The sequence below is a fragment of the Tursiops truncatus genome, chromosome 15 (genome assembly GCF_011762595.2).
Source record: "Tursiops truncatus isolate mTurTru1 chromosome 15, mTurTru1.mat.Y, whole genome shotgun sequence".
In the NCBI taxonomy this organism is placed as follows: domain Eukaryota; kingdom Metazoa; phylum Chordata; class Mammalia; order Artiodactyla; family Delphinidae; genus Tursiops; species Tursiops truncatus.
Window position 1 is genome coordinate 15,876,243 of NC_047048.1, and position 21,620 is coordinate 15,897,862.

At 52.1% G+C, this 21,620-nt stretch overlaps 3 protein-coding genes across 4 annotated transcripts; 1 reads left to right on the forward strand and 2 right to left on the reverse strand.

The window, feature by feature from the left end:
• Nucleotides 1-2,338: 2,338 nt before the first annotated feature.
• Nucleotides 2,339-17,260, reverse strand: ZNF48 (zinc finger protein 48). 2 transcript variants are annotated; one of them, XM_073792124.1, is made up of 3 exons: nt 17,203-17,260; nt 6,064-6,157; nt 2,339-4,943 (listed from the first exon to the last, which is right to left on the reverse strand). In XM_073792124.1, exons 2-3 carry the CDS (start codon nt 6,140-6,142, stop codon nt 3,142-3,144), a joined length of 1,881 nt encoding a protein of 626 aa, XP_073648225.1. In that variant the 5' UTR covers nt 6,143-6,157; nt 17,203-17,260; the 3' UTR covers nt 2,339-3,141. The 2 variants fall into 2 exon arrangements, with proteins under 2 accessions (XP_073648225.1, XP_033695883.1); XM_033839992.2 differs by lacking the exon at nt 17,203-17,260 and adding an exon at nt 6,319-6,525.
• Nucleotides 11,340-17,455, forward strand: SEPTIN1 (septin 1). Its single transcript, XM_033839827.2, has 11 exons — nt 11,340-13,861; nt 14,033-14,123; nt 14,216-14,302; nt 14,552-14,675; nt 14,986-15,120; nt 15,220-15,337; nt 15,991-16,092; nt 16,213-16,312; nt 16,495-16,660; nt 16,892-16,982; nt 17,091-17,455. Exons 1-11 carry the CDS (start codon nt 13,859-13,861, stop codon nt 17,175-17,177), a joined length of 1,104 nt encoding a protein of 367 aa, XP_033695718.1. The 5' UTR covers nt 11,340-13,858; the 3' UTR covers nt 17,178-17,455.
• A 246-nt stretch (nt 17,456-17,701) lies between these two features.
• On the reverse strand, nt 17,702-19,913 carry MYL11 (myosin light chain 11). Its single transcript, XM_004328667.3, has 7 exons — nt 19,869-19,913; nt 19,147-19,242; nt 18,819-18,894; nt 18,514-18,618; nt 18,328-18,406; nt 17,993-18,041; nt 17,702-17,901 (listed from the first exon to the last, which is right to left on the reverse strand). The coding sequence occupies exons 1-7, from the start codon at nt 19,869-19,871 to the stop codon at nt 17,797-17,799; spliced, it is 513 nt and encodes a 170-aa protein (XP_004328715.1). The 5' UTR covers nt 19,872-19,913; the 3' UTR covers nt 17,702-17,796.
• Nucleotides 19,914-21,620: the final 1,707 nt, after the last annotated feature.

Below are 21,620 nucleotides of genomic sequence, written 5' to 3' on the forward strand. Positions count from 1 at the left end.
GTTTGAGGAAAAGAAAGAAGGCTTGTATGGCTGGAGCCAAGTGAGTTAATGGAAATGTAGTGTGGGAGCTGGAGAAGAGGCAGGCAGGGCCAGATTATGGCAGGAACTCTAGCGAAAGGCAAGGCGTGCTTCCCCTAATTCAGAGAATCAGTGAGGAGGCTCAGCTGGGAGCAGCGAAAGTCCCTACTGGAAGGTCCTCCTACTGTGGGAGGACTTTGGAACAGATGCTTGCAAAAGGAGGAACATGTACAAGTATCTATCTGGAATCAGAGCTAGTTCTTGTTCTTGAGAATCTCACAGTCTAGTAAAGAAGGTGATTTAAAAATATATATGTATATGATATATATATATTATATACATATGAAAAGGAAACAATAGGTGTTCTGACAGCCCCGTGGAAGGGAGTGGATATTGGGTGCAGGCCTCACCAAAGAGATAAATGTAAAGGACCTTCAAAGATGAGTGGGAGTTTGCCAGATGGACAAAGAGGTAGCAGTTTGTGGGACTGTAAACTCTCGTGAAGAGAACATCATGTCCCAAGGACATCGTTCACCAAAGTATTGAGTGAGCCTTATTGTGTGCCAGGCCCCTTTTAGGACTGGGAGGTAGAAAGTTGAATTTGGAAGTCTTTATCTCACTTTTCACTATTCTGCATTTCACTATTTGCCTTCAGCCTCACTAGAAGTTTACTTGAGTTCTTGAATCCCAAGGACTTGGTGCATAGAACACACCATTCGCCATCTCATCTCCCACCTCCTCCTTTCTCGGCTTGTTCCAAGTCATTCTTTACGTCTTAACATAATTGCCTCTTTGGAGAGGCATTGAACCATGTGGGAGTCTCTCCTGCATGCCTGCTTCCTGCATAGTCTTTACCACACTTGAAAATATTTGTTCAATGTCTAGCTTCTGCGTAGAAACTGAGGGCAGAAACTTTGTCTTATTCATCTTTCTATGCCCAGTACCCAGCACACAGTAGGTAATGCTGTTGAGTATCTCTTTATCCTAAAGAAGCTCTCGATGTGTTAAGGGAGCTTAACACATCAGATGAAGGGGGTTCTAACCAGGCTGGAGGTTTAGGGAAGGCTTCTGGGAGGAAGTAACACTTGAGGTGTTTGGATAGGTTAACACGTTGGGAAGGGGGGCATTCCAAGTTACAAAAACAGAATATTTAAGAGGCACGGGTCTGAAACCACACAAGTGGAAGGCCTTGAATGCCATCTAGGAGTTAAGTTTTATAGAGAGGACATGCGCACATACGGCAGGGTTTTTAATAGGGGAGTGAAGTGGTCAGATTTTACAAAGTTCACTGCAGGCTACGTTGGAGGCCAACCTGGTAGGGAGGTGAGACACGGCAACCAGCAGGGAGGATCTTCCCAAAGCCCCAAAGGCTTCCATTCAGGTCTATGGGTGTTTGTGTGCACTTAGGACAGAAGCCGCTGAGCACTCCAGACCTGAACTCAAAATTCTGGGATTTCGAATCTGTTTAACAACTTGGCAGGGGTGGGAGGACTGGGAGGAGCCGCGCTGCAGCAAGCTTTCATTGGTTTCTAAGGAAGCCCGGCCGACGGTTAAGATGTCGCGAGAGCTTCTACCCGGGGACCGTTCCCGCACGCAAATTAGCTGAGACGACAAGCCTGCGAAGTTGTAGGGAGTCTTGTACTTCATTTCTTAGATGGGTGAACCGCCCTAGTCTTTTTTGTCCCTGGCCAATCAGGTCAGTTCCTTTTTCCCCTTCCTCCCTATTGGCGCCCTCCTCGGAAAAAGCTAGGAGTTGGAGTCCTGCACCTAATGACGCATGGATGGCTGGGAAATACGGTTGCCTTTCCTGGGGGATAGAGACATCCCCTTGGCCCTGCCTTTGGGCTATGCAGACGAATGACCTGTTTCTCGACAAATAAAAAAAGGGTCGCAGGGAGGTGGGGTTTCCCAGAAAGCAGAACATCAGTGTCGGGGTCTTCTGAGCTGGTACCAATTCCTGCCAGCCACTTTTCTCCCGGTACCTGTCGCCATAGCAACAGCGCTCGCAAAACACCCGCCCACCCCCACCCCCCACGCTCCCACCGAGTGTTTTTCCTTTTAAGGGTCGCGCTCGAGCCTGTGGCGTAGGTGGCTCCTGTGGGCAGCCAGAACTCAGGTCTGAGGCATCAGCTGACAGGCCTGGTGGCCGTTTTCTTAACCCGTTGTCAGAGCTAAAAAGCAGCTATGACAACCCAACTTCTTTATTTGACAGGGCTCAAAGAGAGCAAGTTTACAACATGGCTTATGGGTTTTGCCTGTGGCGACCCTTCGGCACCTTTTTCACCCCTCACCACGCACACACGCACACAAGAGTCCAAGCCTCAGACAAGAAGCAGTTTATTGGCGAGACACATGGAGATGTGGCTGTCAGGCCTTGGTGCTTCCCTGGCTTCTCCTCACCCCTGTACTGCCCTTCTGCCAGTGTATCTCTGCTGCCGTCCACCAGGACCTGGGCTTAGCACCCAGGGCAGATGACTGCTCTTTCTGCTGTCTCTGACCTGTTCTGCCGTGTCCAGGTGTCAGGGCAGTTTGGGCTTCTCCAGGGCAGATAGGTCTGGCCTCTCCAAGTGTCCTCTTCCTGGCTAAGACCACATCCAGCGGCCTGAGGCTGGGTACTGCCTGCCTCACAACAATACTCTCACCATCAGTAGGGTGGTCAAGATGGCCTTGCCTCACTCTGTCACCCTAAACCTCAGAAGTCTCATTGTTGAAGCTCATAGGTCTAACAAACCCTGGTTCAGGGTGCTGGTCTCCCAGGGGCAAGGTTGGGAGGGGTCAATTTACAGGTTAAGAGGCAGCAGGAATTTAGAGTTCTTTAAGGGCCCTCAGGCTAAGGTCAGTTTGTTCATCAACAAATATTTATTGCCTACTGTATACTAGGCAGTGTTCTAGAAGCTGGGGGTATAAACCACACTGGCAAGGTCCTGACTGAGCCCAGCCAGGAGTTTCCTGAGCTTCAAGGTCATTGTCTCCAAATCTCTATTGCTATCTATCCACTCCTTTCTCCCATTTGTTTCTTCCCCTCCTTCTCCCTCCCACTGCCTCCCAGGCCCTTTCTTCTCTGCTTAAGCGGCAGATACCCTCCCCTTTGGTCTCCTGGGCCTCCACCCACCCTGGACCCCATCATTCCAGTCCCGTTGGTGGCTCCTCTTTGAGGGGCCTTGCCTGACCATCCCCTGTCCCAAAGGGCCTCAAGACCAGGTGCCCACGCTGGTGCTTGATGCGGGCAGAACTGTCACCAAAACCCTTGCCACACTCTGCACACTTGTATGGCTTCTCCCCGGTGTGTGTACGCCTATGTTTGACTAGATCCGAGCTCCGGGGAAACTCCTTCCCACAAAAGCCACACACGTGGGGCTGGCTGGGCCCAGAGGGCTGAGCCCGGACTCGGGATCGAGGGGCCGTGGGTGCTGAGCCAGGGGGGTTGTGTGGCCTCAGGAGAGTGGATGGTGGTGGTGGCCGAGCCCGTTCACCGCGGTGGGTGCGGAGATGCTTGACCCGGGCAGAGCTGTCGGCAAAACCCTTGCCGCATTCAGGGCAGAGGTAGGGTTTTTCCCCCGTGTGTACACGATGGTGTTTCACCAGGTCCGAGCTTCGGCGGAAACCCTTGCCACACTCAGGGCACTTGTGGGGCTTGTCACCCGCCAGCGGTGGAGGCGGCTCCCCAGCCTGTGGGCCCCCAGGCTCCGGCTCCAAGCCAGGCAGGCCGAAAGGGCCATCACCTGAGTGCGAAGGGCTTCGAGGCGTCAGCGGGGGGCTGGTGCCAAGGGGAGGTGGGGGTGGGCTTGAGCTGGGGGGTGGGCTGGGGATCAGGGGGGCGAGGGGGTAGCCTGGGAAGCTGAAGTCCTGGGGCTCCGCGTGAGTGAGGCGGTGGCGGAAAAGGGTGGAGCTGAGGCTGAAGGTGCGGGCACACTCCGGACAGGCATGAGGCCTCTCGCCACTGTGGGTGCGGAGGTGCTTGACCCGGGCGGAGCTGTCAGCGAAGCCCTTGCCACACTCGGGGCAGAGGTAAGGCTTCTCTCCTGTGTGCACCCGCAGGTGCTTCACCAGATCTGAGCCCCGGGCAAACTCCTTTCCACACACATCACAGCCAAAAGGCTTGGGCCCCAGGTGACTGCGCTGGTGGCTCAGGAGGCTGCAGCTGAGTACAAATCTTTTGCCACAGTCAGTGCAGATGTATGGCTTATCCTGGGCCTTAGGTCCCTGTGCGGCTGCCGTGGCTACTCGAGATGGCAGCCGTCGGGGCACCACGGGCCGGGGGGGCTGCTCCCCCCGGTGTGTCCGCTGGTGCTTTATGCGGGCAGAACTGTCGCCAAAGCCCTTGCCACAGACCCCGCACTTGTAGGGCTTCTCGCCCGTGTGTGTCCGCTGGTGTTTCACCAGGTCAGAGCTCTGCCGGAAGCTCTTGCCGCACTCACCGCAGATGGTGGGGCGCTCACCAGCAGGGATCCTGGATCGAGGAATCTTTGGGGGGCCCTGGGCTGGTGGCCGGGCTCTGTAGGGCTTTTCACCACTATGAGTTCGCTGGTGTTTGATACGGGCAGAGCTATCCCCAAAGCCCTTGCCACAGACCCCACACTTGTAGGGCTTCTCCCCTGTGTGGGTTCGCTGGTGTTTCACCAGATCTGACATCTGCCGAAAGCTCTTGCCACACTCGCCGCACACGGCAGCCCGATCACTAGCCTGGCCCCAGCGTGGTTCTCCCAGGAGCCGAGGGCCTCTGTCCCGGGCCTGTGGTTTCCCAGGTCCCACTCTCTGGACCCACAAGTCATCCCAGGTCTGAATGCCTTCGGGTTTGAGAGAGGCATTTCCTACTTCATGACCTGGGGCCAAATCTTCCTCTTCCTTGAACCCCAAGTCATCCTCCTGTGGGGCATGTTCAAACTCATCTGGCTGAGAAATCTCCACGTTCTCACTCCCTAGACCTGGGGAAAGAAAAAGGAGTTGTAGACCCTGCCCTTTGGCTCAGCCCCTATCTTTGATAGCAACCTCCCCAGAAAGGCGTCCTTGACCATCTGTGGTTGCAAGGATCTCTCTTGCTCTCTCTCCTCTGAATTTCTGAAGCACTTATTATTGTCTGTGCCTCTCAGTAACAGTAACTTCCTTTTACCGTGCCCTTCATATGTGCCAATAACTTAACCAAGCATTACTGAATCCTTGCAAACAATCCTATGAGGTAATACTGTTAACTACCCCCATTTTACCCAACATGGAGACTCCGAGAATTTAAGTCACTTGCTCAAAGTGAGTTATAAAGTAGCAAAACCAGGTTTCTAACTCAGGTCTGTCTGATTCTCAAGCCTGTGTTAACCCCTACATTATATTGCCTGGTATTTGCTAATTACATTATATCTTTTTTATATTAGCCCAGTCTGTAACTTATTACTTCAATCATCTTGTGTGTACCTGAGAGGACCCAGACACACACCTGTCCCTCAGGATGGGTAAGAGAGATAGGCACAAAAAATTATAATTGCAGGCTCAGAATAACTGTGCTGTCACGAGAGAGAGGAAATAAAGAGACAGGGCTGGGCTTTCACAGCAGAGAAAAGAGTAAACCATGGAAAGGGATGCTGAGACTAGATTAAGCATGTAAGATCTGGATTGAACACTAGGCTAAGGCTTTTAATTAGTAGCAGAAGGGAGCTAGGGAAGGTTTTTGTGAAGGGAGACAGGATTAGATCTGGACTTAGATCAATGTGGCTGCACAGTGCATCACTGGAGAGAAAAGGGCTGAGGGGAGGCTGCTGCAATTGCCGGGATGAGACAGAATGAGGCCTGAAGTAGGGCAGAGGCAGCAAGCCTGCTGATCACTGTCGGGGACGGAGAGGGAGTCCTTGAAATGATGCCCCTCAAGGCCTGGCGCATAGTAGGTGCTCAGAAACACTGGCTCCATCCCTTGGCTTTTGCTCTCCTCCTCCCCGCCCACCCCCCGGAAGCACAGTTCATGTCCGATTTTTCTGGGTCTGGGCCAGGCAGAGCCCAGCACCGGGGTCCTCACCCGGCCATTACCTGCCCACGGCGGTGCACCGCTTTGGCCCTCACCTGTGCGGGTGCCTCTCAGCTGCTCCCTGTCCTCTGAGCCATGGAGATCCGCGCCCCAGGGCCCCACCGAGCGCTCCATCGCCGGCACGCCGCCCTGAGCAAGGGGACAGACACAATTTCACGGTCACACAGCCATGTGCGGACGGCGGCGCCCTGCCCTCTGCTGGCCGGCACGGGGACCGGGCAGCGTTCGGGTCCGAGGTACGGGGCGCGGCTCCCGGTGATCCCCGCCCGCGCCGCCAGCCGCCCCTGCACCTGCTGCTCCTTCCGGAGCGCAGCCGCTCCCCTTCTCCTCCCGCCGCCGCCGCTGCAGCAGCCGCCTCCGCCACCCCGGCGCCCTCCGGAGCTCCTCGGCGGGGCTCCGGTGCCCGCGCCGCCAACGGCTCGGGGATGTGGGCTCGGCGCCAAACGGGGAGGGGGCTCCGTCCCAGGCGTTCCCCTGGGGCGGCCGCCGGGGGCGGGGACGGGAAGCGGAAGCGCCGGGTGGCACCCGGCCGCTCTAGGACCTTGGAGGAGCTGCACGCTTGTGGGGGCAGCCCTCGTCCTCCAGAGCTCTGTGGCCGGCGGGCAGCCGCGTGCCGCGGAGAGGGCTACTCTGAGCCGAGGACAGTTGCCCGAACTCGGTGGTATTAACCGTGTGCCTCCTGGTCTGGAGCTGGATGTGGTGGGCCGAAGACTTCCTAATTGTCGCTGTGTCGGGCCACCCGCGCCGAACTCCGGAGCTGGCCAACAGCGCCAGCCACCCCGGCCCGGAGAGACAAAGAGAGATCCAAAGGCAGACCCAGGGAAAGGGGTGGGGGAAAGACCAAGGCAGACAAAGGGCGGCAGAGGGCGGCGGAGACCCCAGATGGGGCGGGGGCGGGGCGCCGAGACACGGGAAACAAAGCGGGACCGGTCGGCGAGGCAGAGGGCCGCGCGTGGGGGCTGGGCTGGGCTGGGGGAGACAGGCAGTAGCGGGAGCTAGTGGCAGACGCCAGATAAATGCTGAGGAGAGGCAGGCCGATGGACACAGACCTGGATCCGGAGTCGTAACCTAAGAGCCCTGAATCAGAGAGGATGCAAAGGCAGAGAGTCAGAGACTGCAGCAGACCAAAAACACAAGAGCAAATGATTGGCCGCCAGAAACAAACACATGTAGAAACAGATAAGAGAGACATAAAGTCGTTGAAGCAAAGTCGGAAGAACTACAAGAAAAGGCAGGGAACCTGGAGAGAAACAGAGGCAGAGGAACGAAGAAACAGGCAGAGACAAAGAGAGACAGGGACACAAAGAAAGAGGCCATGGGGAGACTAGGGACAGGTCTACAGCCCTACCAAGGGAGCCCAGGGAGAGGCTAAAACATTAAACCCTGTTTCCCAGCTTGGTGGGACCCTGGCTGGGGCTGTGTTCCAGTGGTCCCAGGGGTGTGATCCCCAGTATCTGTACTCTGGGCAAGGTTGCCTTTGGGGAGGGGGTGGGGTGCCTGTAAGTGTCTGCAGCCCATCTAATGATGGAGAGGGGTAACCAAGGTTTGTATATCAATTAACATTTATTAGTACCTCAGTGCTATGTCAAGAGTTTGGTAAAGAGATGAAACACGTGTAAGAGTTGTCCTTGGGGTGCTACCAGTTTAAAGGGGCAAGCAAACAAATCATGATAAATAAGAACTCTAAGGGCGTGAGAGAGTTACGTTCACCGATTCAAGATAGTAGGAAGAGTTCTTATTTGTGGGAATGAATCTGTATGGTTTTGTGTACCTGGTATGCATGAATGTTAGACACGGGTAAACATGGAGCACAAGTCAATCAACACATACTTATGGATCATCAACCGTAAGTCTAGACCCTGGAAATACAAAGAAATCCCTCAGGGAGCTCTCTCTGCTCAGTAGAACATGGAGACATACAGATGATATGACAGATTGTATACCGACCTAATAAACAAAGATGTGATAGGAATGCAGTACAGAGAGAGAGAGACCTGTAAGAGTTTAGTGGCTGTAGACACTGTCTTTAAGTTCATTCATGCAGAGTTTGATTCCTGACCTTGTCATTTGCTCCCATTTAACCTTGGGTGGGGAAGTTACTTCTGTTTCCTGAACTGTAAAATGGGGATAATACTTAATTTGAATGGTTGAGGTGTAAAGTACTTAGTAAAAAATATCAGTTATTACACTTTGGGCTGAAGTAACCAAGGAAGAAGGTGGCATTTTTGAGCTGATCCTTTCAGGACAGGTAAGATTTCAGCCAAGTCCAGAGCCTGGCTGAAGTGGGCCTAAAATGAAGAACTCCAGGCAGAGGGAATGAAATGAACAATGGCCCACATACTAATTGCAAACCTACTATGTGCTAGAAGCTTGGGATCCAAAGATGATTAAGATCTATCCTCAAAGAGGAAGATAGATAATAGTTCTGTTTTAATGTGTCAAAAGTTTACATAATAGGAAAGTAGTGGAAGCTGCAGATGAGATGGTAAGTTAATCATCTGTTCCACAAACATTTCCCGGGGGTCCAATATGTGCCAGGCACATGTGCTGGGAAACAGAGGTAAGAGGGTACCAAAATGGCAAAGAGCCAGCCCCTCTTGGAGGAAACCCGCAAAGGCTGGCCAGCCCACATGCCATACTCACTTGGAGAGCTAGCTCTGACTTTGAGAAGACAAAGCCTGGAGTTATTGGGTCTGAACCTGAACTCAGGTCTAAAGACATAGAAACCCTTTCAGGGATGTCTGGTAGGGCCATAGGTAGCTATGAAGATATGATGGAGAGATGAAAAAGAACTAATCCAGATGATTATTAAATGGGAAGACTGCTGTCTACAATTCACTGCCCCATAGGAAACTCAAGGGGGGGATCTTCCTTTCTACAAACAGGCCCCAAACCTTATCACAGGAATAATTGGGCATAATTTGTTGGTGTTAATAAGCATGTAAATGGAATATTGTGTCACTGCTAATTCATATCATCTCTGCACTTAACCAAGCCAAGAGCCTTTTCTGAGGGCATTTATTAGTATGCACAAATGCCTTAAATATGTGACTTCCTTTGACTCAGTAATTCCCCTTATAGAAATGAGGCCCAAGGAAATGGTTGGACAAGTGCACAATGATAGCACCACAAACACAGTCATCTCAGCTCAGCGTTGTTTATCACAGGGAAGAATGGGAATCAGCCTGAATACTAAGCATCTAGAAAAATGATAATGTAGATGTGTATTTATGATCATAGATATATAAGGTGATGAAAACAGGTTTCCAAAGTTATGATCCTAGTTTTGTGAATATATATTTATTCATATGTACAGGCATATGAGATAATCTAGAAGGATGAAAATCAAAATGAGGATATATCATGGAATGATATTAGATGTAAATTTTTCTAACCATTTGCATTTGCTAATTTTTCCATGAGAATATGTATTGGTTATACAGTAAATAAATGAATATAAATGCCATTTTTTCTCTTTTTTTCTTTTTTTTATTGAGGTATAGTTGATTTACAATATTATGTAAGTTTCAGGTGTACAACATAGTGATTCACAATTTTTTTTGTAAATATTTATTTTATTTATTTTCCTTCTTTTTGGCTGCATCGGGTCTTAGTTGCGGCACACGGGATCTTCGTTGAGACATGTGGGATCTTTCATTGCGGCGTGCCGTCTCCTCTTTGTGGCCCTTAGGCTTCTCTCTAGTTGTGGCGTGCGGGTTTTCTCTCTCTAGTTATGGCGCACAGGCTCCAGAGCGCGTGGGCTCTGTAGTTTGTGGCACGCAGGCTCTCTCGTTGAGGCACGAGGGCTCAATAGTTGTGGCGCGCGGGCCTAGTTCCCCCGAGACATGTGGGATCTTAGCTCCCCGACCAGGGATCAAACTCACGTCCCCTGCTTTGGAAGGCGGATTCGTTACCACTGGACCACCAGGGAAGTCCCAGTGATTCACAATTTTTAAAGATTATACTGCATTTATAGTTATTATAAATTGGCTGTATTTCCTGTGCTGTACAATATATCCTTGTAGCTTATTTTAGTTTGTACCTCTTAATCTCTCAGCCCTATCTTGCCCTTCTCCTTTCCCTCTCCCCACTAGTTTATTCTCTAGATGTGTGAGTCTGTTTCTGTTTTGTTGTATTCGATAGTTTTTTTTTTTGTTTTTTATATTCCATATATAAGCGATAATATATAGTGTTTGTCTTTGTCTGACTTATTTCACTAAACATAATACCCTCCAAGTTCATCCATATTGTTGCAAATGGCAAAATTTCATTCATTTTTATGGCTGAGTAGGTAGTATTTCATTACGTGTGTGTGTGTTTGTGTATGTATATATATATATGTATATATATTTTATATATGTATATATAATACCATATCTTCTTTATCCATTCATCTGTTGATGGACACTTAGGTTGCTTCCATATCTTGGCTATTGTAAACACTGCTGCTATGAACATTGGGGTGCACGTATCTTTTTGAATTAGTGTTTTCGTTTTCTTCTGATATATACCCAGGAGTGCTATTGCTGGATCATATGGTAGTTCTATTTTTAGTTGTTTGCAGAACCTCCATACTGTTTTCCACATTGGCTACACCAATTTACATTCCCATCAACAGTGTACAATGGTTCCCTTTTCTCCACATCTTGCCAACATTTGTTATTTGTGGTCTTTTTGAATGATAGCCATTCTGACAGGTGTGTACATGTTATTTTCTTAAATATTATTTGAATAATTCAGGGAAGAGCTGATTAGAGTCTGAACACAGGGCAGGGGCAAGACGGTGAAGGGTGTAGAGAGGAGGGGCCAATTTTTCTCATGGATAGAAAGGACTTGGAAACCAATTGGATATACTTGTGGAGAGCAAAGGAGGGAGGAGTTCAGAGTTTTAACTAGGATGGTAGGGCTGCTCAGCCTGGTGAGAAATGCAGGGGGAAGGGTTGTGGTGCAGGGGGAAGGGTATAATTATCCCTTCCCTTGGCTTCTCAAAGTACTCTGTTTATCTCATTATTACACTACATTTTTAGCACCAGTGCTGTGTGTCACTCTTGCTTGTGGCTGTCTCTGTCTCCCCAGAGGGCGGCAACCCTGGCTGATTCACTCTCTCTGGATTCTCAGCAACTAATGCAGAAGAGCAGTCGCTAGATTGGAGCTAGCGGCACTGTTGCACCCCTCAGCTCATGTAATAGCAATAACTAGCGTCATGTGTGAGCTCATCTTTTATGCCAGGCACTGCTAAGAACTTTATATGTGTTAGGTATATAATCCTCGTCATGCCCCTATGAAGTGAAATTATTAATGGCATTATTTAACAGATACAGAAACGAAGTCACTGAAAGGTTAAAGATGCCCAAGGTCACACAGCTCTTAATTATTCTATGTCTTTATAATCATGAAACTTGAACAACTTCTGTGAATTCAGTGTGGTGGGAGCGTCCAATCCCACATGGTAGATGAGGAAAGTAAGGCCCAGAGAGGTGATTTTTCCAAGGTTACATGAAAGGAGCAGTACTAGAAATGAGGTTGAAGTAAGGAAAATGTGGTAGCGTAGATGGATCTTAAAAGATAGCGCTGATTGAAAAAAATTAACAAACAGAAATACATATTAGTATGTACATATATAGCTATTTGTGTAAACATGTACTATGCACTGCACATTTTTCAAAATATGTACAAACTAAAAAATTACACATTAAGCACATTAGAGTGGTTGCCTTAGGCTGAGGAGAGGAAATGAGTGAGCTCTGAGGTGGCATAACAGGGCACCACAGACTAGGAGTCTTAATCAACAGATGTTTATTTTCTCATAGTTCTGGAGACTGGAAGTCCAAGATCAAAATGCCAGCAGGGTTGGTTTCTGGTGTGGCCTCTTTTCTTGGGTTGCAGACAGCCACCTTCTCACTGTGTCCTCACATGGCCTTTCCTTTGTGCATGTGCAGAGAGAGATTGCTGGTGTCCCTTCTTATAAGGACACCAGACCTATAGAATCAGGGCCCCACCCTTCTGACCTCACTTAACCTTATTTCCTCCTTAAAGGTCTTACCTCCAAATATAGTCACATTGGGGGTTAGGGCTCCAACACATGAAGTGGGGGGTAGGGGGACACAATTCAGTCTATAACAGGGGCTAAATGGGAAATAATAAATAGAACCATGAAGAATAGAGAAAGAAAATGGGGTTGGAGCAATAGGCAGGATCCAGATTGAGCAAGGCCTTATAGGTCATACTAAGGGGACTCGCTTTAAAGTTTCAGAGAGGTCACTCAGTTCATAAATGCTAAAGCTAGGGTATGTGTGTGTGTGTGTGTGTGTGTGTGTGTGTGTGTGTGTGTGTATATATATATATAGTATATTGTATACATAACTGATTAACTCCAAAGCCCATGTCATCCGAAACCACTCTGAGTCCTGATAACAAAATATAAATGTGTGTATTTCATCTTACTATGAAAAAAATGGAGTTCAGAGAGGGCAAATCATTTGCCCAAGGTCACACAGTAAGTGGGAGAGCTGAGGTTTGGGAAGTTCTTTCTGACTCCAAAGCCAAGCTCCTTTTACAAGTTCTGCAGCCTGCCAGCCTTTGTCCCGGACCAATTTCAATCACTCACTCTTTCGTGCATTCATTTATCTAGTATATTATTTATTGGCACCTTCTTTATTTTTTCTTTCTTTCTTTTTTTTTGGTGGTACGCGGGCCTCTCACTGTTGTGGTCTCTCCCATTGCAGAGCACAGGCTCTGGACGCACAGGCTCAGCGGCCATGACTCACGGGCCCAGTCGCTCCGCGGCATGTGGGATCTTCCCGAACCGGGGCACGAACCCGTGTCCCCTGCATCGGCAGGCGGACTCTTAACCACTGCGCCACCAGGGAAGCCCTATTGGCACCTTCTTTGTGCCAGGCCCTGTGCAAGACACCAGGGATATAGAAATTAGAAGACATGGTCCCTGTCCTCAGAAAACTCAGCGGGGAGTAGAAGAGATATCCAGATAAGCAAAGGTGGGCAATGGAGGGGCCTGTGAAAGGTGCTGGGGAGTCTAGAGGATGGAAAATGACTCTGCCTGGGGTGGATGGGGAAGGTTTCATAGAGGAGGAAGAAGAGCCCTTTGAATCAAACCCTAGAAGGATAAAGAGCAGTTCACCTGGTGCAGAAGAAGGTAAAGGTCAACATACACAGAGCCTAGGATATGGGCACTCACTAAGGGTGAGTGAAAGATGGGGTGATGAGGTCAGATGGGAGAGGCTTTGGCTGCCAAGTCAGGACTCAGAATTGATTCTGAGATCACTGGGAAGCCCATGAAGGGTTTCAAGCAGGGGAGTGCCTTGGCCAGGATTCTGAAGGACAGTCTCTCTAGAAGAGGTGTCCAAAGACCTGAAGTTCTTTTAAGAATCCAGCGCAAAAGCTGGCGAGGAAAATTGATTGCCCCTCCCACCCTCAATCTTTGTTATGGCTTTTGGTCCACTCAGACCCTTGGAACATTTTTTTTTAACCACCTCTGTCAAAGCCTTCATCTCACTTGCTAGAGAGACCAACCCACTTCCTTCCTCTCTGCTTACACCCTACCTCCCACCAGGGTGATGGGGTTACAATGGGGCTTGGAATAAAGGTGTACAGAGAACAGGGGGGTTGAAGCTTCCTATTGGGGTTATGGGCAAAGGTATCCAGGAATTGAGGACCACAGCTCTTCTTGGTCTCAGCTTTTCCCACCTGTCTGGGCCAGTTTGAGCATCTCAGCTTCCTACATTGCCCGCCCCCTTGTTTGCCGCCCTCAACTTCCTGCCCCACCAGAGGAAGTGGGGAGAGACAGCAGGTGCAGCGACAGCTATCGGGGCCATGGTGAGTCTTTATGCCCAGGAATCCAGGCATCTCTGCCCCCAGTCCCCTACCCCCAGGTTAACCAGGTCAACCCACAATAGGCTGACTTCTCCTAGCCTCTGAGATCAGGTTATCCTGGGGGCCCTGCCTGCTGCCCCCAGCAGCCTCATATTGTCCACCCCCTGCCAACAGGACAAGGAGTATGTGGGTTTCGCCGCCCTCCCCAACCAGCTGCATCGCAAGTCCGTCAAGAAGGGGTTTGACTTCACACTCATGGTGGCAGGTCTGGAGGTTTTGGAGAGGGGCCTGGCAAGGGGTCCTCAAGAGACCTTGGCTGTCCCCTCACCTGACCAGCTGGGGCTGTCTTGTCCACAGGGGAGTCAGGCCTGGGAAAATCTACCCTCATCAACAGCCTATTTCTCACCAACCTCTATGAGGATCGGCAAGTCCCAGAGGCCAGGGGTAAGACCCCCTCCTCACCGTGCTCTCCAGGCACTCTGACCCCCTCCTCCCATGTCCCTAGACTGCACTCTCTTCCTTTCCAACTGGGTTTCCCATGACATTCTGGGGGACTCAGGCAGCTCACTGCTTTTCTCCGAGACTCGCTCTCCTCCCCTGAAAAATGGGTGGAGGCAACTGTGAGTCTGAGAAAGGAAATTAGTCCTGCCTCAGGCCCCTACCCAGCTCCCTGACCTCTCCCCATCCTCATAGCTCGCTTGACACAGACACTGACCATCGAGCGCCGGGGCGTGGAGATCGAGGAGGGGGGTATTAAGGTGAAGCTGACCCTGGTGGACACACCTGGCTTTGGGGACTCAGTGGACTGTTCAGACTGGTGAGGAATGGGGGAGGACCTGGGGCTCAGCTTCCCAATGTGGCTACTCTGTGGAGACTGAGGGGTCAGATTCTGGGCTGGTCTGCCCTGCCCTACCCCCCGCCCCCAGCCAAAGGTGGGGCCTGTTTCTGGTGGCCTTGTGGCCCAAATTGCCCTGTACTTCCCGACATCTCACCTGCCAGTTTCCTCTTATGTCTTTGTTTGGAGCCAAAGAAACTACTTCCCACACCCACAGTCCTGGCTAGCCTTTTCCCCTTCCCTGTGCTGTGGTCCCTGTTCTCTGACTTGCCGCTCTCTCCCCACACCCCAGCTGGCTGCCCGTGGTGCGCTTCATTGAGGAGCAATTTGAGCAGTATCTTCGGGATGAGAGTGGCCTGAACAGGAAGAACATCCAGGATTCCCGTGTCCACTGCTGCCTCTACTTCATCTCACCCTTTGGCCGGGGGTCCGAGGGGCACCCTGGGGAGTTGGGACATTTGGGGAGGGCTGGAGGGGGAGTGTCTCTGTGCCCTGAAACTGAGCCCTGACCAATCCCTGGGTGCAGGCTCCGGCCCCTAGATGTGGCCTTCCTCCGGGCGGTGCATGAGAAGGTCAACATCATCCCAGTCATTGGCAAAGCAGATGCCCTGATGCCTAAGGAAACACAGGCCCTCAAGCAGAAGGTGTGTGCGGTGGCCTCTGACATTTGGCCTCACATGAAGCCAAAAGTCAGGATCAAAATCGAACTCAGCCTTGACTTCTTTGATCTTGGGGTAGCCCTTTTGGAGCGTGATGTGTCAGGCTAGACTGTGGAAGAAAGTTTCTGAGGAAGGTGGGTCATAAGCTGCCTAAGGAAGCCATGTCTCTGGAGGTTCGGAATAGAATCCCTGGGCTGGATGCTTGGCTAAGGCCTGTCTGAGGCCAGGGGTGTAGACATAATGACCAATATTATCCTTCTGGCCCCAGGATGCTGACTGCCCCACCCCCCCACCTTCCCACGCCCCTGTGTCTTCAGAGCCCTTTCCCACTGTTTCCACTTATGCCTCTCTCTCCTGATCTTTCGGTGTCTGCTCAGCTTCAAAACTTCCCAGGCATCAGTCTTCCCATTAGGGTAACTGTCTCAGTTTTTCACCATCTACGTCTCTGTCTCTCGTTGTTTGAGATTTTGTTTTCAGTCATCCCATATGTCCATCTTTCACCATCTCTGTCTTTCATGTCTTCCTCTCTGTCTCTTCCACCCCGTGTCTGCATCTATATCTCACTGTCTCTGGTCATGCAATGTCTGTGGTTCACAGTCTCTGTGTTTCTCACCGTCTCTGCATCTGTCTCCTCCAAGATCCGGGAACAGTTGCAGGAGGAGGAGATCAATATCTACCAGTTCCCCGACTGTGACTCTGATGAGGATGAAGACTTCAAGAGGCAGGATGCGGAGATGAAGGTGCAGAGGCAAAGGAGGAAGGGGCAGAGAAGCCAGGGAGGGCGGATGTGGAGGTGGGAGCTGAGAAAGAGGTTTCTGCCCAAAGGGGGCCAACGGTGATCGCTGACTCCTGCCCTCTAGGAAAGCATCCCTTTTGCTGTCGTCGGTTCCTGCGAAGTAGTGAGGGACGGCGGGACCCGACCGGTGAGGGGACGCTGCTACTCCTGGGGCACCGTGGAGGGTGAGTAAGGCCAGGAACGCATTCTGAGGCCAGCAGGGAGCCCAGGACGCCTCCGAGTCAACCGCACCCAACAGGTGAAGTTGGGGAGAGTTCTGGTCCCGGGGGTCCTAAAAGTCAAAAGAGGGGTCCTTGGGCAGCAGACCCGACCCAAGCTCCCCGACTCTTGCCGGTCCGCCCCCCAGTGGAGAACCCACATCACTGCGATTTCCTGAACCTGCGACGGATGCTAGTGCAGACACACCTGCAGGACCTGAAGGAGGTGACGCATGATCTGCTCTATGAGGGCTACCGGGCGCGCTGCCTACAGAGCCTGGCCCGGCCTGGGGCGCGTGATCGAGCCAGCCGTAGGTGAGAGCCAGGGCTGACTCCTAGGTGCTTCCAAGGCTCTGCGCTCACCATCCATGACCCCGGCCTTCACCTTCTAGACCTCTCTCCCGGAGCCTTTCTTTCCCCACCCACTTTGCGTATGGCCCTAACCTGAAGGACATGGTCCCGCCAAACCCCAGGCCCTGCCTCGCGGCAGTGACTCACAACCACGGTTCTCGACTTTGATTCCTGCCCCTTTCCTCCACCCCCTAGCAAGCTCTCCCGCCAGAGCGCCACAGAGATCCCGCTGCCCATGCTGCCTCTGGCCGACACGGAGAAGTTGATCCGCGAGAAAGACGAAGAGGTGAGCAAGCACCTCTCTTTCCCCCAGATCAAGGCCCCAAATCCTCTTCGAAGTCCCTTTCTGGCCTTGCCCGCCCAGTCCCACTGCCTGCAATCTTGCCCCGCACAGCTGCGCCGCATGCAAGAGATGCTGGAGAAGATGCAGGCCCAGATGCAGCAGAACCAGGCTCAGGGCGAGCAGTCGGACGCTCTCTGAGACCCCCGCCCGGACCCTACTTTACCTTGCCTCCGCCTTCAGTTCGTCTCTTGTCCAATCCTCGAGCCCTAGGCTGCCCGGCGCTTAATCCCGGAGCCCCAGCCTGTAAGGCCCGCCCTTGCAAGGGGTTAGCGGGCTAGCAGGTTCTCCCAATCCTGGAGTGTGTAGCCCCGCCTTTGGCTCCGCCCCGACCCCGCCTTGGCTCCGCCCCAATCCGCCTCGGCCCACCTAGCGAGCCAGAGCTTCCCTCCCATTCCCTAACTCTCCCAGCCCCTAACTCTCCCACCCCGCCCCACTTCACCCAAACGGCGACTTCAATAAAAACTGAATTTCCCTGAGGCCACGCAAGTCTTTTCTTTCCCAGCGGGAATAAGCGGCGGGCGTAGCGGGTGAAACCGTTCCACCCAGGCCTCTGGGCCACTATTTATTCATTCATTTGCTGGGCACTCGTTTCGTGCCAGCCGGTGTTTCAGCGCAGCCTCCCACCTGAGCCCTGCTCACACAAACGCACTGAAGCCGTCGCGGATAAGAAACGAGACCAGTTTAATTTATTAGGAGTCAAGGTGGGGTGGTCGCACTGGCAGGAAGGCGTTGCCCAGCAGAGGCCTAAGAGGGTCCGCTACTCCTGGTCCTTGGCGTCGCCATGCGTGATGACGTAGCATATGTTCTTGTAGTCTACGTTGCCGCCCACGTCGGGGGGGAAGGCCGCCCACATATTCGTGATCTGGGGAAAAAACGCAGGGGTATCTCCAACCGGTTCCTTACGTTCCCCTTCCCCCAGCCCTCTGCTTCTCCTAGGCCCTTTCCCCACTCACCTCTTCGCGGGTGAAGCGGTCACACTGCGTGGTAAGCAGCTCCTCCAGGCTGGAGAGAGGTGACAGAGGTTGGGCTTCGTGATTCCTTTCCACTCCCTCCCACCTCGTGCCCGTTGCCATTCCCAGTCTTGCCTTGAAAACCAGGGTTACTCTGGATTCCTCTTTGGTCTCCCAAACACTCTGGCCTCCCCCCTTTTGCCCTTCCCCCTGTGTGCTGTGAAAATTTAATCCCATCGCCACAGTCCTAATTTTTCCCTTATCTCTGGCAGTGCCTAACTCTTGGTAGGAATTTAAGGAGGCTTTCTGTGTGGGAGCAGCTGGAGGGTGTCACTTACAACTGCTTCTTGATGGTGCCCTTCCCCTCAGGGTCCAGGACCTTGAAGGCTCCAGTGATCACATCCTCAGGGTCGGCACCTGGGGGGGTCAGAGGGCACATGAAGCTGAAGGGTTGCTAAAGGGTCAGTCCCTGAAAGGTCTGGAGAGAGGCATCTGGGGGTTTGGACCCAGGACACTTCATTCACCTTTGAGCTTCTCCCCAAACATGGTCAGGAAGACAGTGAAGTTGATGGGCCCACTGGCTTCCTTCATCATGTCATCTAGCTCCTCATTCTTCACATTGAGACGCCCTGGAACAGGGTGGGGGAAGCATGGAGTGGAGTGGGGTCTAGGGGCCAGGGAATAATGCTTCCCATAAATTCACATCATCCCATCCATTTTTTATCTGGGTAGACTGAGGCCCAGGGTGGACCTGGCAGGGCTGGAACCTAAGGCTGCTGAATTCCCAGGACTCTGCAGCCTTGAATCTTTACAGGTGGAGTAGGCTCACCCATGGCTGCGAAGGTGTCCCGCAGGTCCTCCTTGTCGATAATTCCATCACGATTCTGGTCAATTACTGTGAAGGCCTGTGGAGGGCCAGGGTAGGGAGAGGTTAGGTCCCCCATGGCCAGGCTTCAGCATCCTTACTCTAGGCAGATCAGATTCTGAGATTCTGGCCCCCAGCCAGCCGTCCACTTCCACTCCAAGCAGGGAGGAGTACAAGGAATTCTAAACCCTTCCCCTTCCGCCAACAGGTGCACATTCCAGGGAGGGGTTGGGGGAGGGGCAGCAAGGGGAGTCTTTGGTCAGCCTTCAGTCTCCCTTCTCCCCGCCCTTACCTCCTTGAACTCCTGGATCTGGGTCTGATCGAACATGGAGAAGACATTGGAGCTTCCGCCCTCTGCCACTGCCTTTCTCCTGGCCTTCTTGGGTGCCTGAGGGATGAGGGTTGGGCAGAGGGGTTCATGGACCAATCCCTACTCCTCTCTAGAGGCGATGGATTAGATTCAGGCTTCTTTGAGTCCATTCCTCTAAAGCAACTTTTCTGGCTCTAGGCTTCCTCTTCCTTATGCTGAGGAGACCTGCTGCAGTTGTACCCCCGAATTCCTCTGGGTAGCCCTCAAGTCCCCATCCTTCCGTCCTACCCAACAAGTGGAGTGTACCTCCCCTTCTCAGTGCCCTGACCCTGCCTCCTCTGAGTCCCAGACTTGCTGCGTGACCCTGATCACTCACTCACCTGAACCTCTACTTTCTCATTTATGAAATGGGAGTGGGAACACTTGTCTGGCTGGTCCCGGGGGTTTTAGGAAGATGGAGTGCAGGATGGCATGGAGCATGCTTTGAGAGGGACTGGGCTCCTGCGAGTGGAGTGTCTAGGCAGATTATCCTTGGTTGGATCCTCTAGGGCATCATTCTGTACATTCCCCATTAGTGATATCAAGAAAGGGAAGATTCATCTTTTTTCCTCTTGCCAGACTGGGAACCAGCTACTTTCTTTCAAAGGATGAGGCTGCCCTGAGGTCTGAGGGATCTGGGCAGGGGCTGGGGGATTCTCACTCACCATATCTTAGGTCTCCTGGGGGCCAGGCAGTGGCTCTGGCTGGAAAGGAGCAGAGAGTCAGCCTGGGGCGGTCCCTCTGGAGTTATATAGTCCTGCCCCAGGGAGTCATTAACATACCAGGGTAACCTTAGCCCTGTGGGTGCCCACCCCAGATACCAAAATAGCCCAGCTCAGGGCCTCTCCTTTCTTGGGCTGGCAACAGCTGGAGCCCAGGGAGGGAGGGAGGAGGGAGTGAGTCTTGGGATGCAGGTATCACTAGGACCTGGGCAGGAAGGAATGTTCTTTCTCCCCAAAGGAGGCTGGAATGTGCCAGGGTTCAAAGAGGGCCCAGGCTGAGACACAGGACTAGGAAAGAGATGCACCAGGCTCCTGTACCCCTGTGTGGGGTGGGCCCAGATTTAAACCCAGTAAATTTATTGAGTACCTACAGTGTGCTAGGCACTGGTCCATGCTTTGCAGGTGCACTTTGACAAACACAGTCCCCCCCACTGTGGAGTTCACACTCAAGGGTATGTATATGTGGGGGTAGTGACAGAGGTTACAGGTGGGAGAGAGCTGCCTGGGGAAGCTGAAGGATCAGGAAGTCTTCTACATCCCCTTCAAGAAGAGGGGGGATTTTGTGAGGAAAGATGTGGGGCATGGAATCACTAGGTATGAAGAGACTAGACAGCCTGGAGCAGAGAGCCTGCTCTGTGACCCTGGGCTTTGCGCTCCAACTCCCTGGGCCTTGGTTTCCCCCTCTATAAAATGGGCACGTAATTCCCATCCCACAGAACTTCTGGATGTGAACACTATTTGGAAACAGTTAGTGAAGTATAATCATTATTTTTATTTTTATTTTTTGGCTGCACCACATGGCTTGTGGGATCTTAGTTCCCCAACCAAGGATCGAGTCCGGGCCCTTGTCAGTGAAAACCTGGAGTCCTAACCACTGGACTGCCAGGGAATTCCCATAATCATTATAATTAATATTCAGGCCCTGCCTTGGTAGAACTTACAGTCTAGCTGTGGAGACAGGGTAAATGCAGAAAATGACAAACCAGCTGGTCAGGAGTACAGAAGTAGAGGTCATAGCAGCCCTATCTAGGAGTATGGGAATGACGTTATAAAGGCTGGTAGAAGTGAGTCAGGTGAAAGTGGAGGAACAGCCATGCTAAGTGGTGGGCACAGATGGGCAAAGGCCTGGCGAAGTGAAAGATCAGAAGTGTTCAGTTTGCCAGAATTGGGATGGGGCTCGAGCAGAGGATACAAGGGGCTGGACATCAGACACTGGAGGGTCTTCAAATGCCATGCTGAGGGCTGAGACCTTGGGAGCCTTGGAAAGGTTTGAAACAGGAGAAGGACATGGTCTAGTGTGAGTCTATAATCACTTTTTTGGATACTGGTGTGAAAGTTGGAACTCAGAGGAGGGGAGTCAAGGACACCAAGAGGGAAGCTAATTGGTCACCTCCTCCTCGGTGGCTGGGATGGCCAATGGCTTCTCTCTCCAATCTGGGCTAGAACCAGCTAGGCTGACTGTGTGACTTTGAGGTACGCTCTCCCACCCCTCTGGGCCTCGGTGCCCCAGTCCATTCCGTACAGTGGAGGTCTGCGGAAATTGTGGGTGAGGAAGCCCCAGGAGGCCCAAGGTTGGCAAGGACACCCGTGTCTCCTCCTCCTCCTGTTCCCTCTCCTCCTCCTCCTGTTCCCTCTAGGACCTGATGTCCTAAGGAAGTCTCCTCCTTCCCTCCCCCTCCTCCAGCCTCATACCAA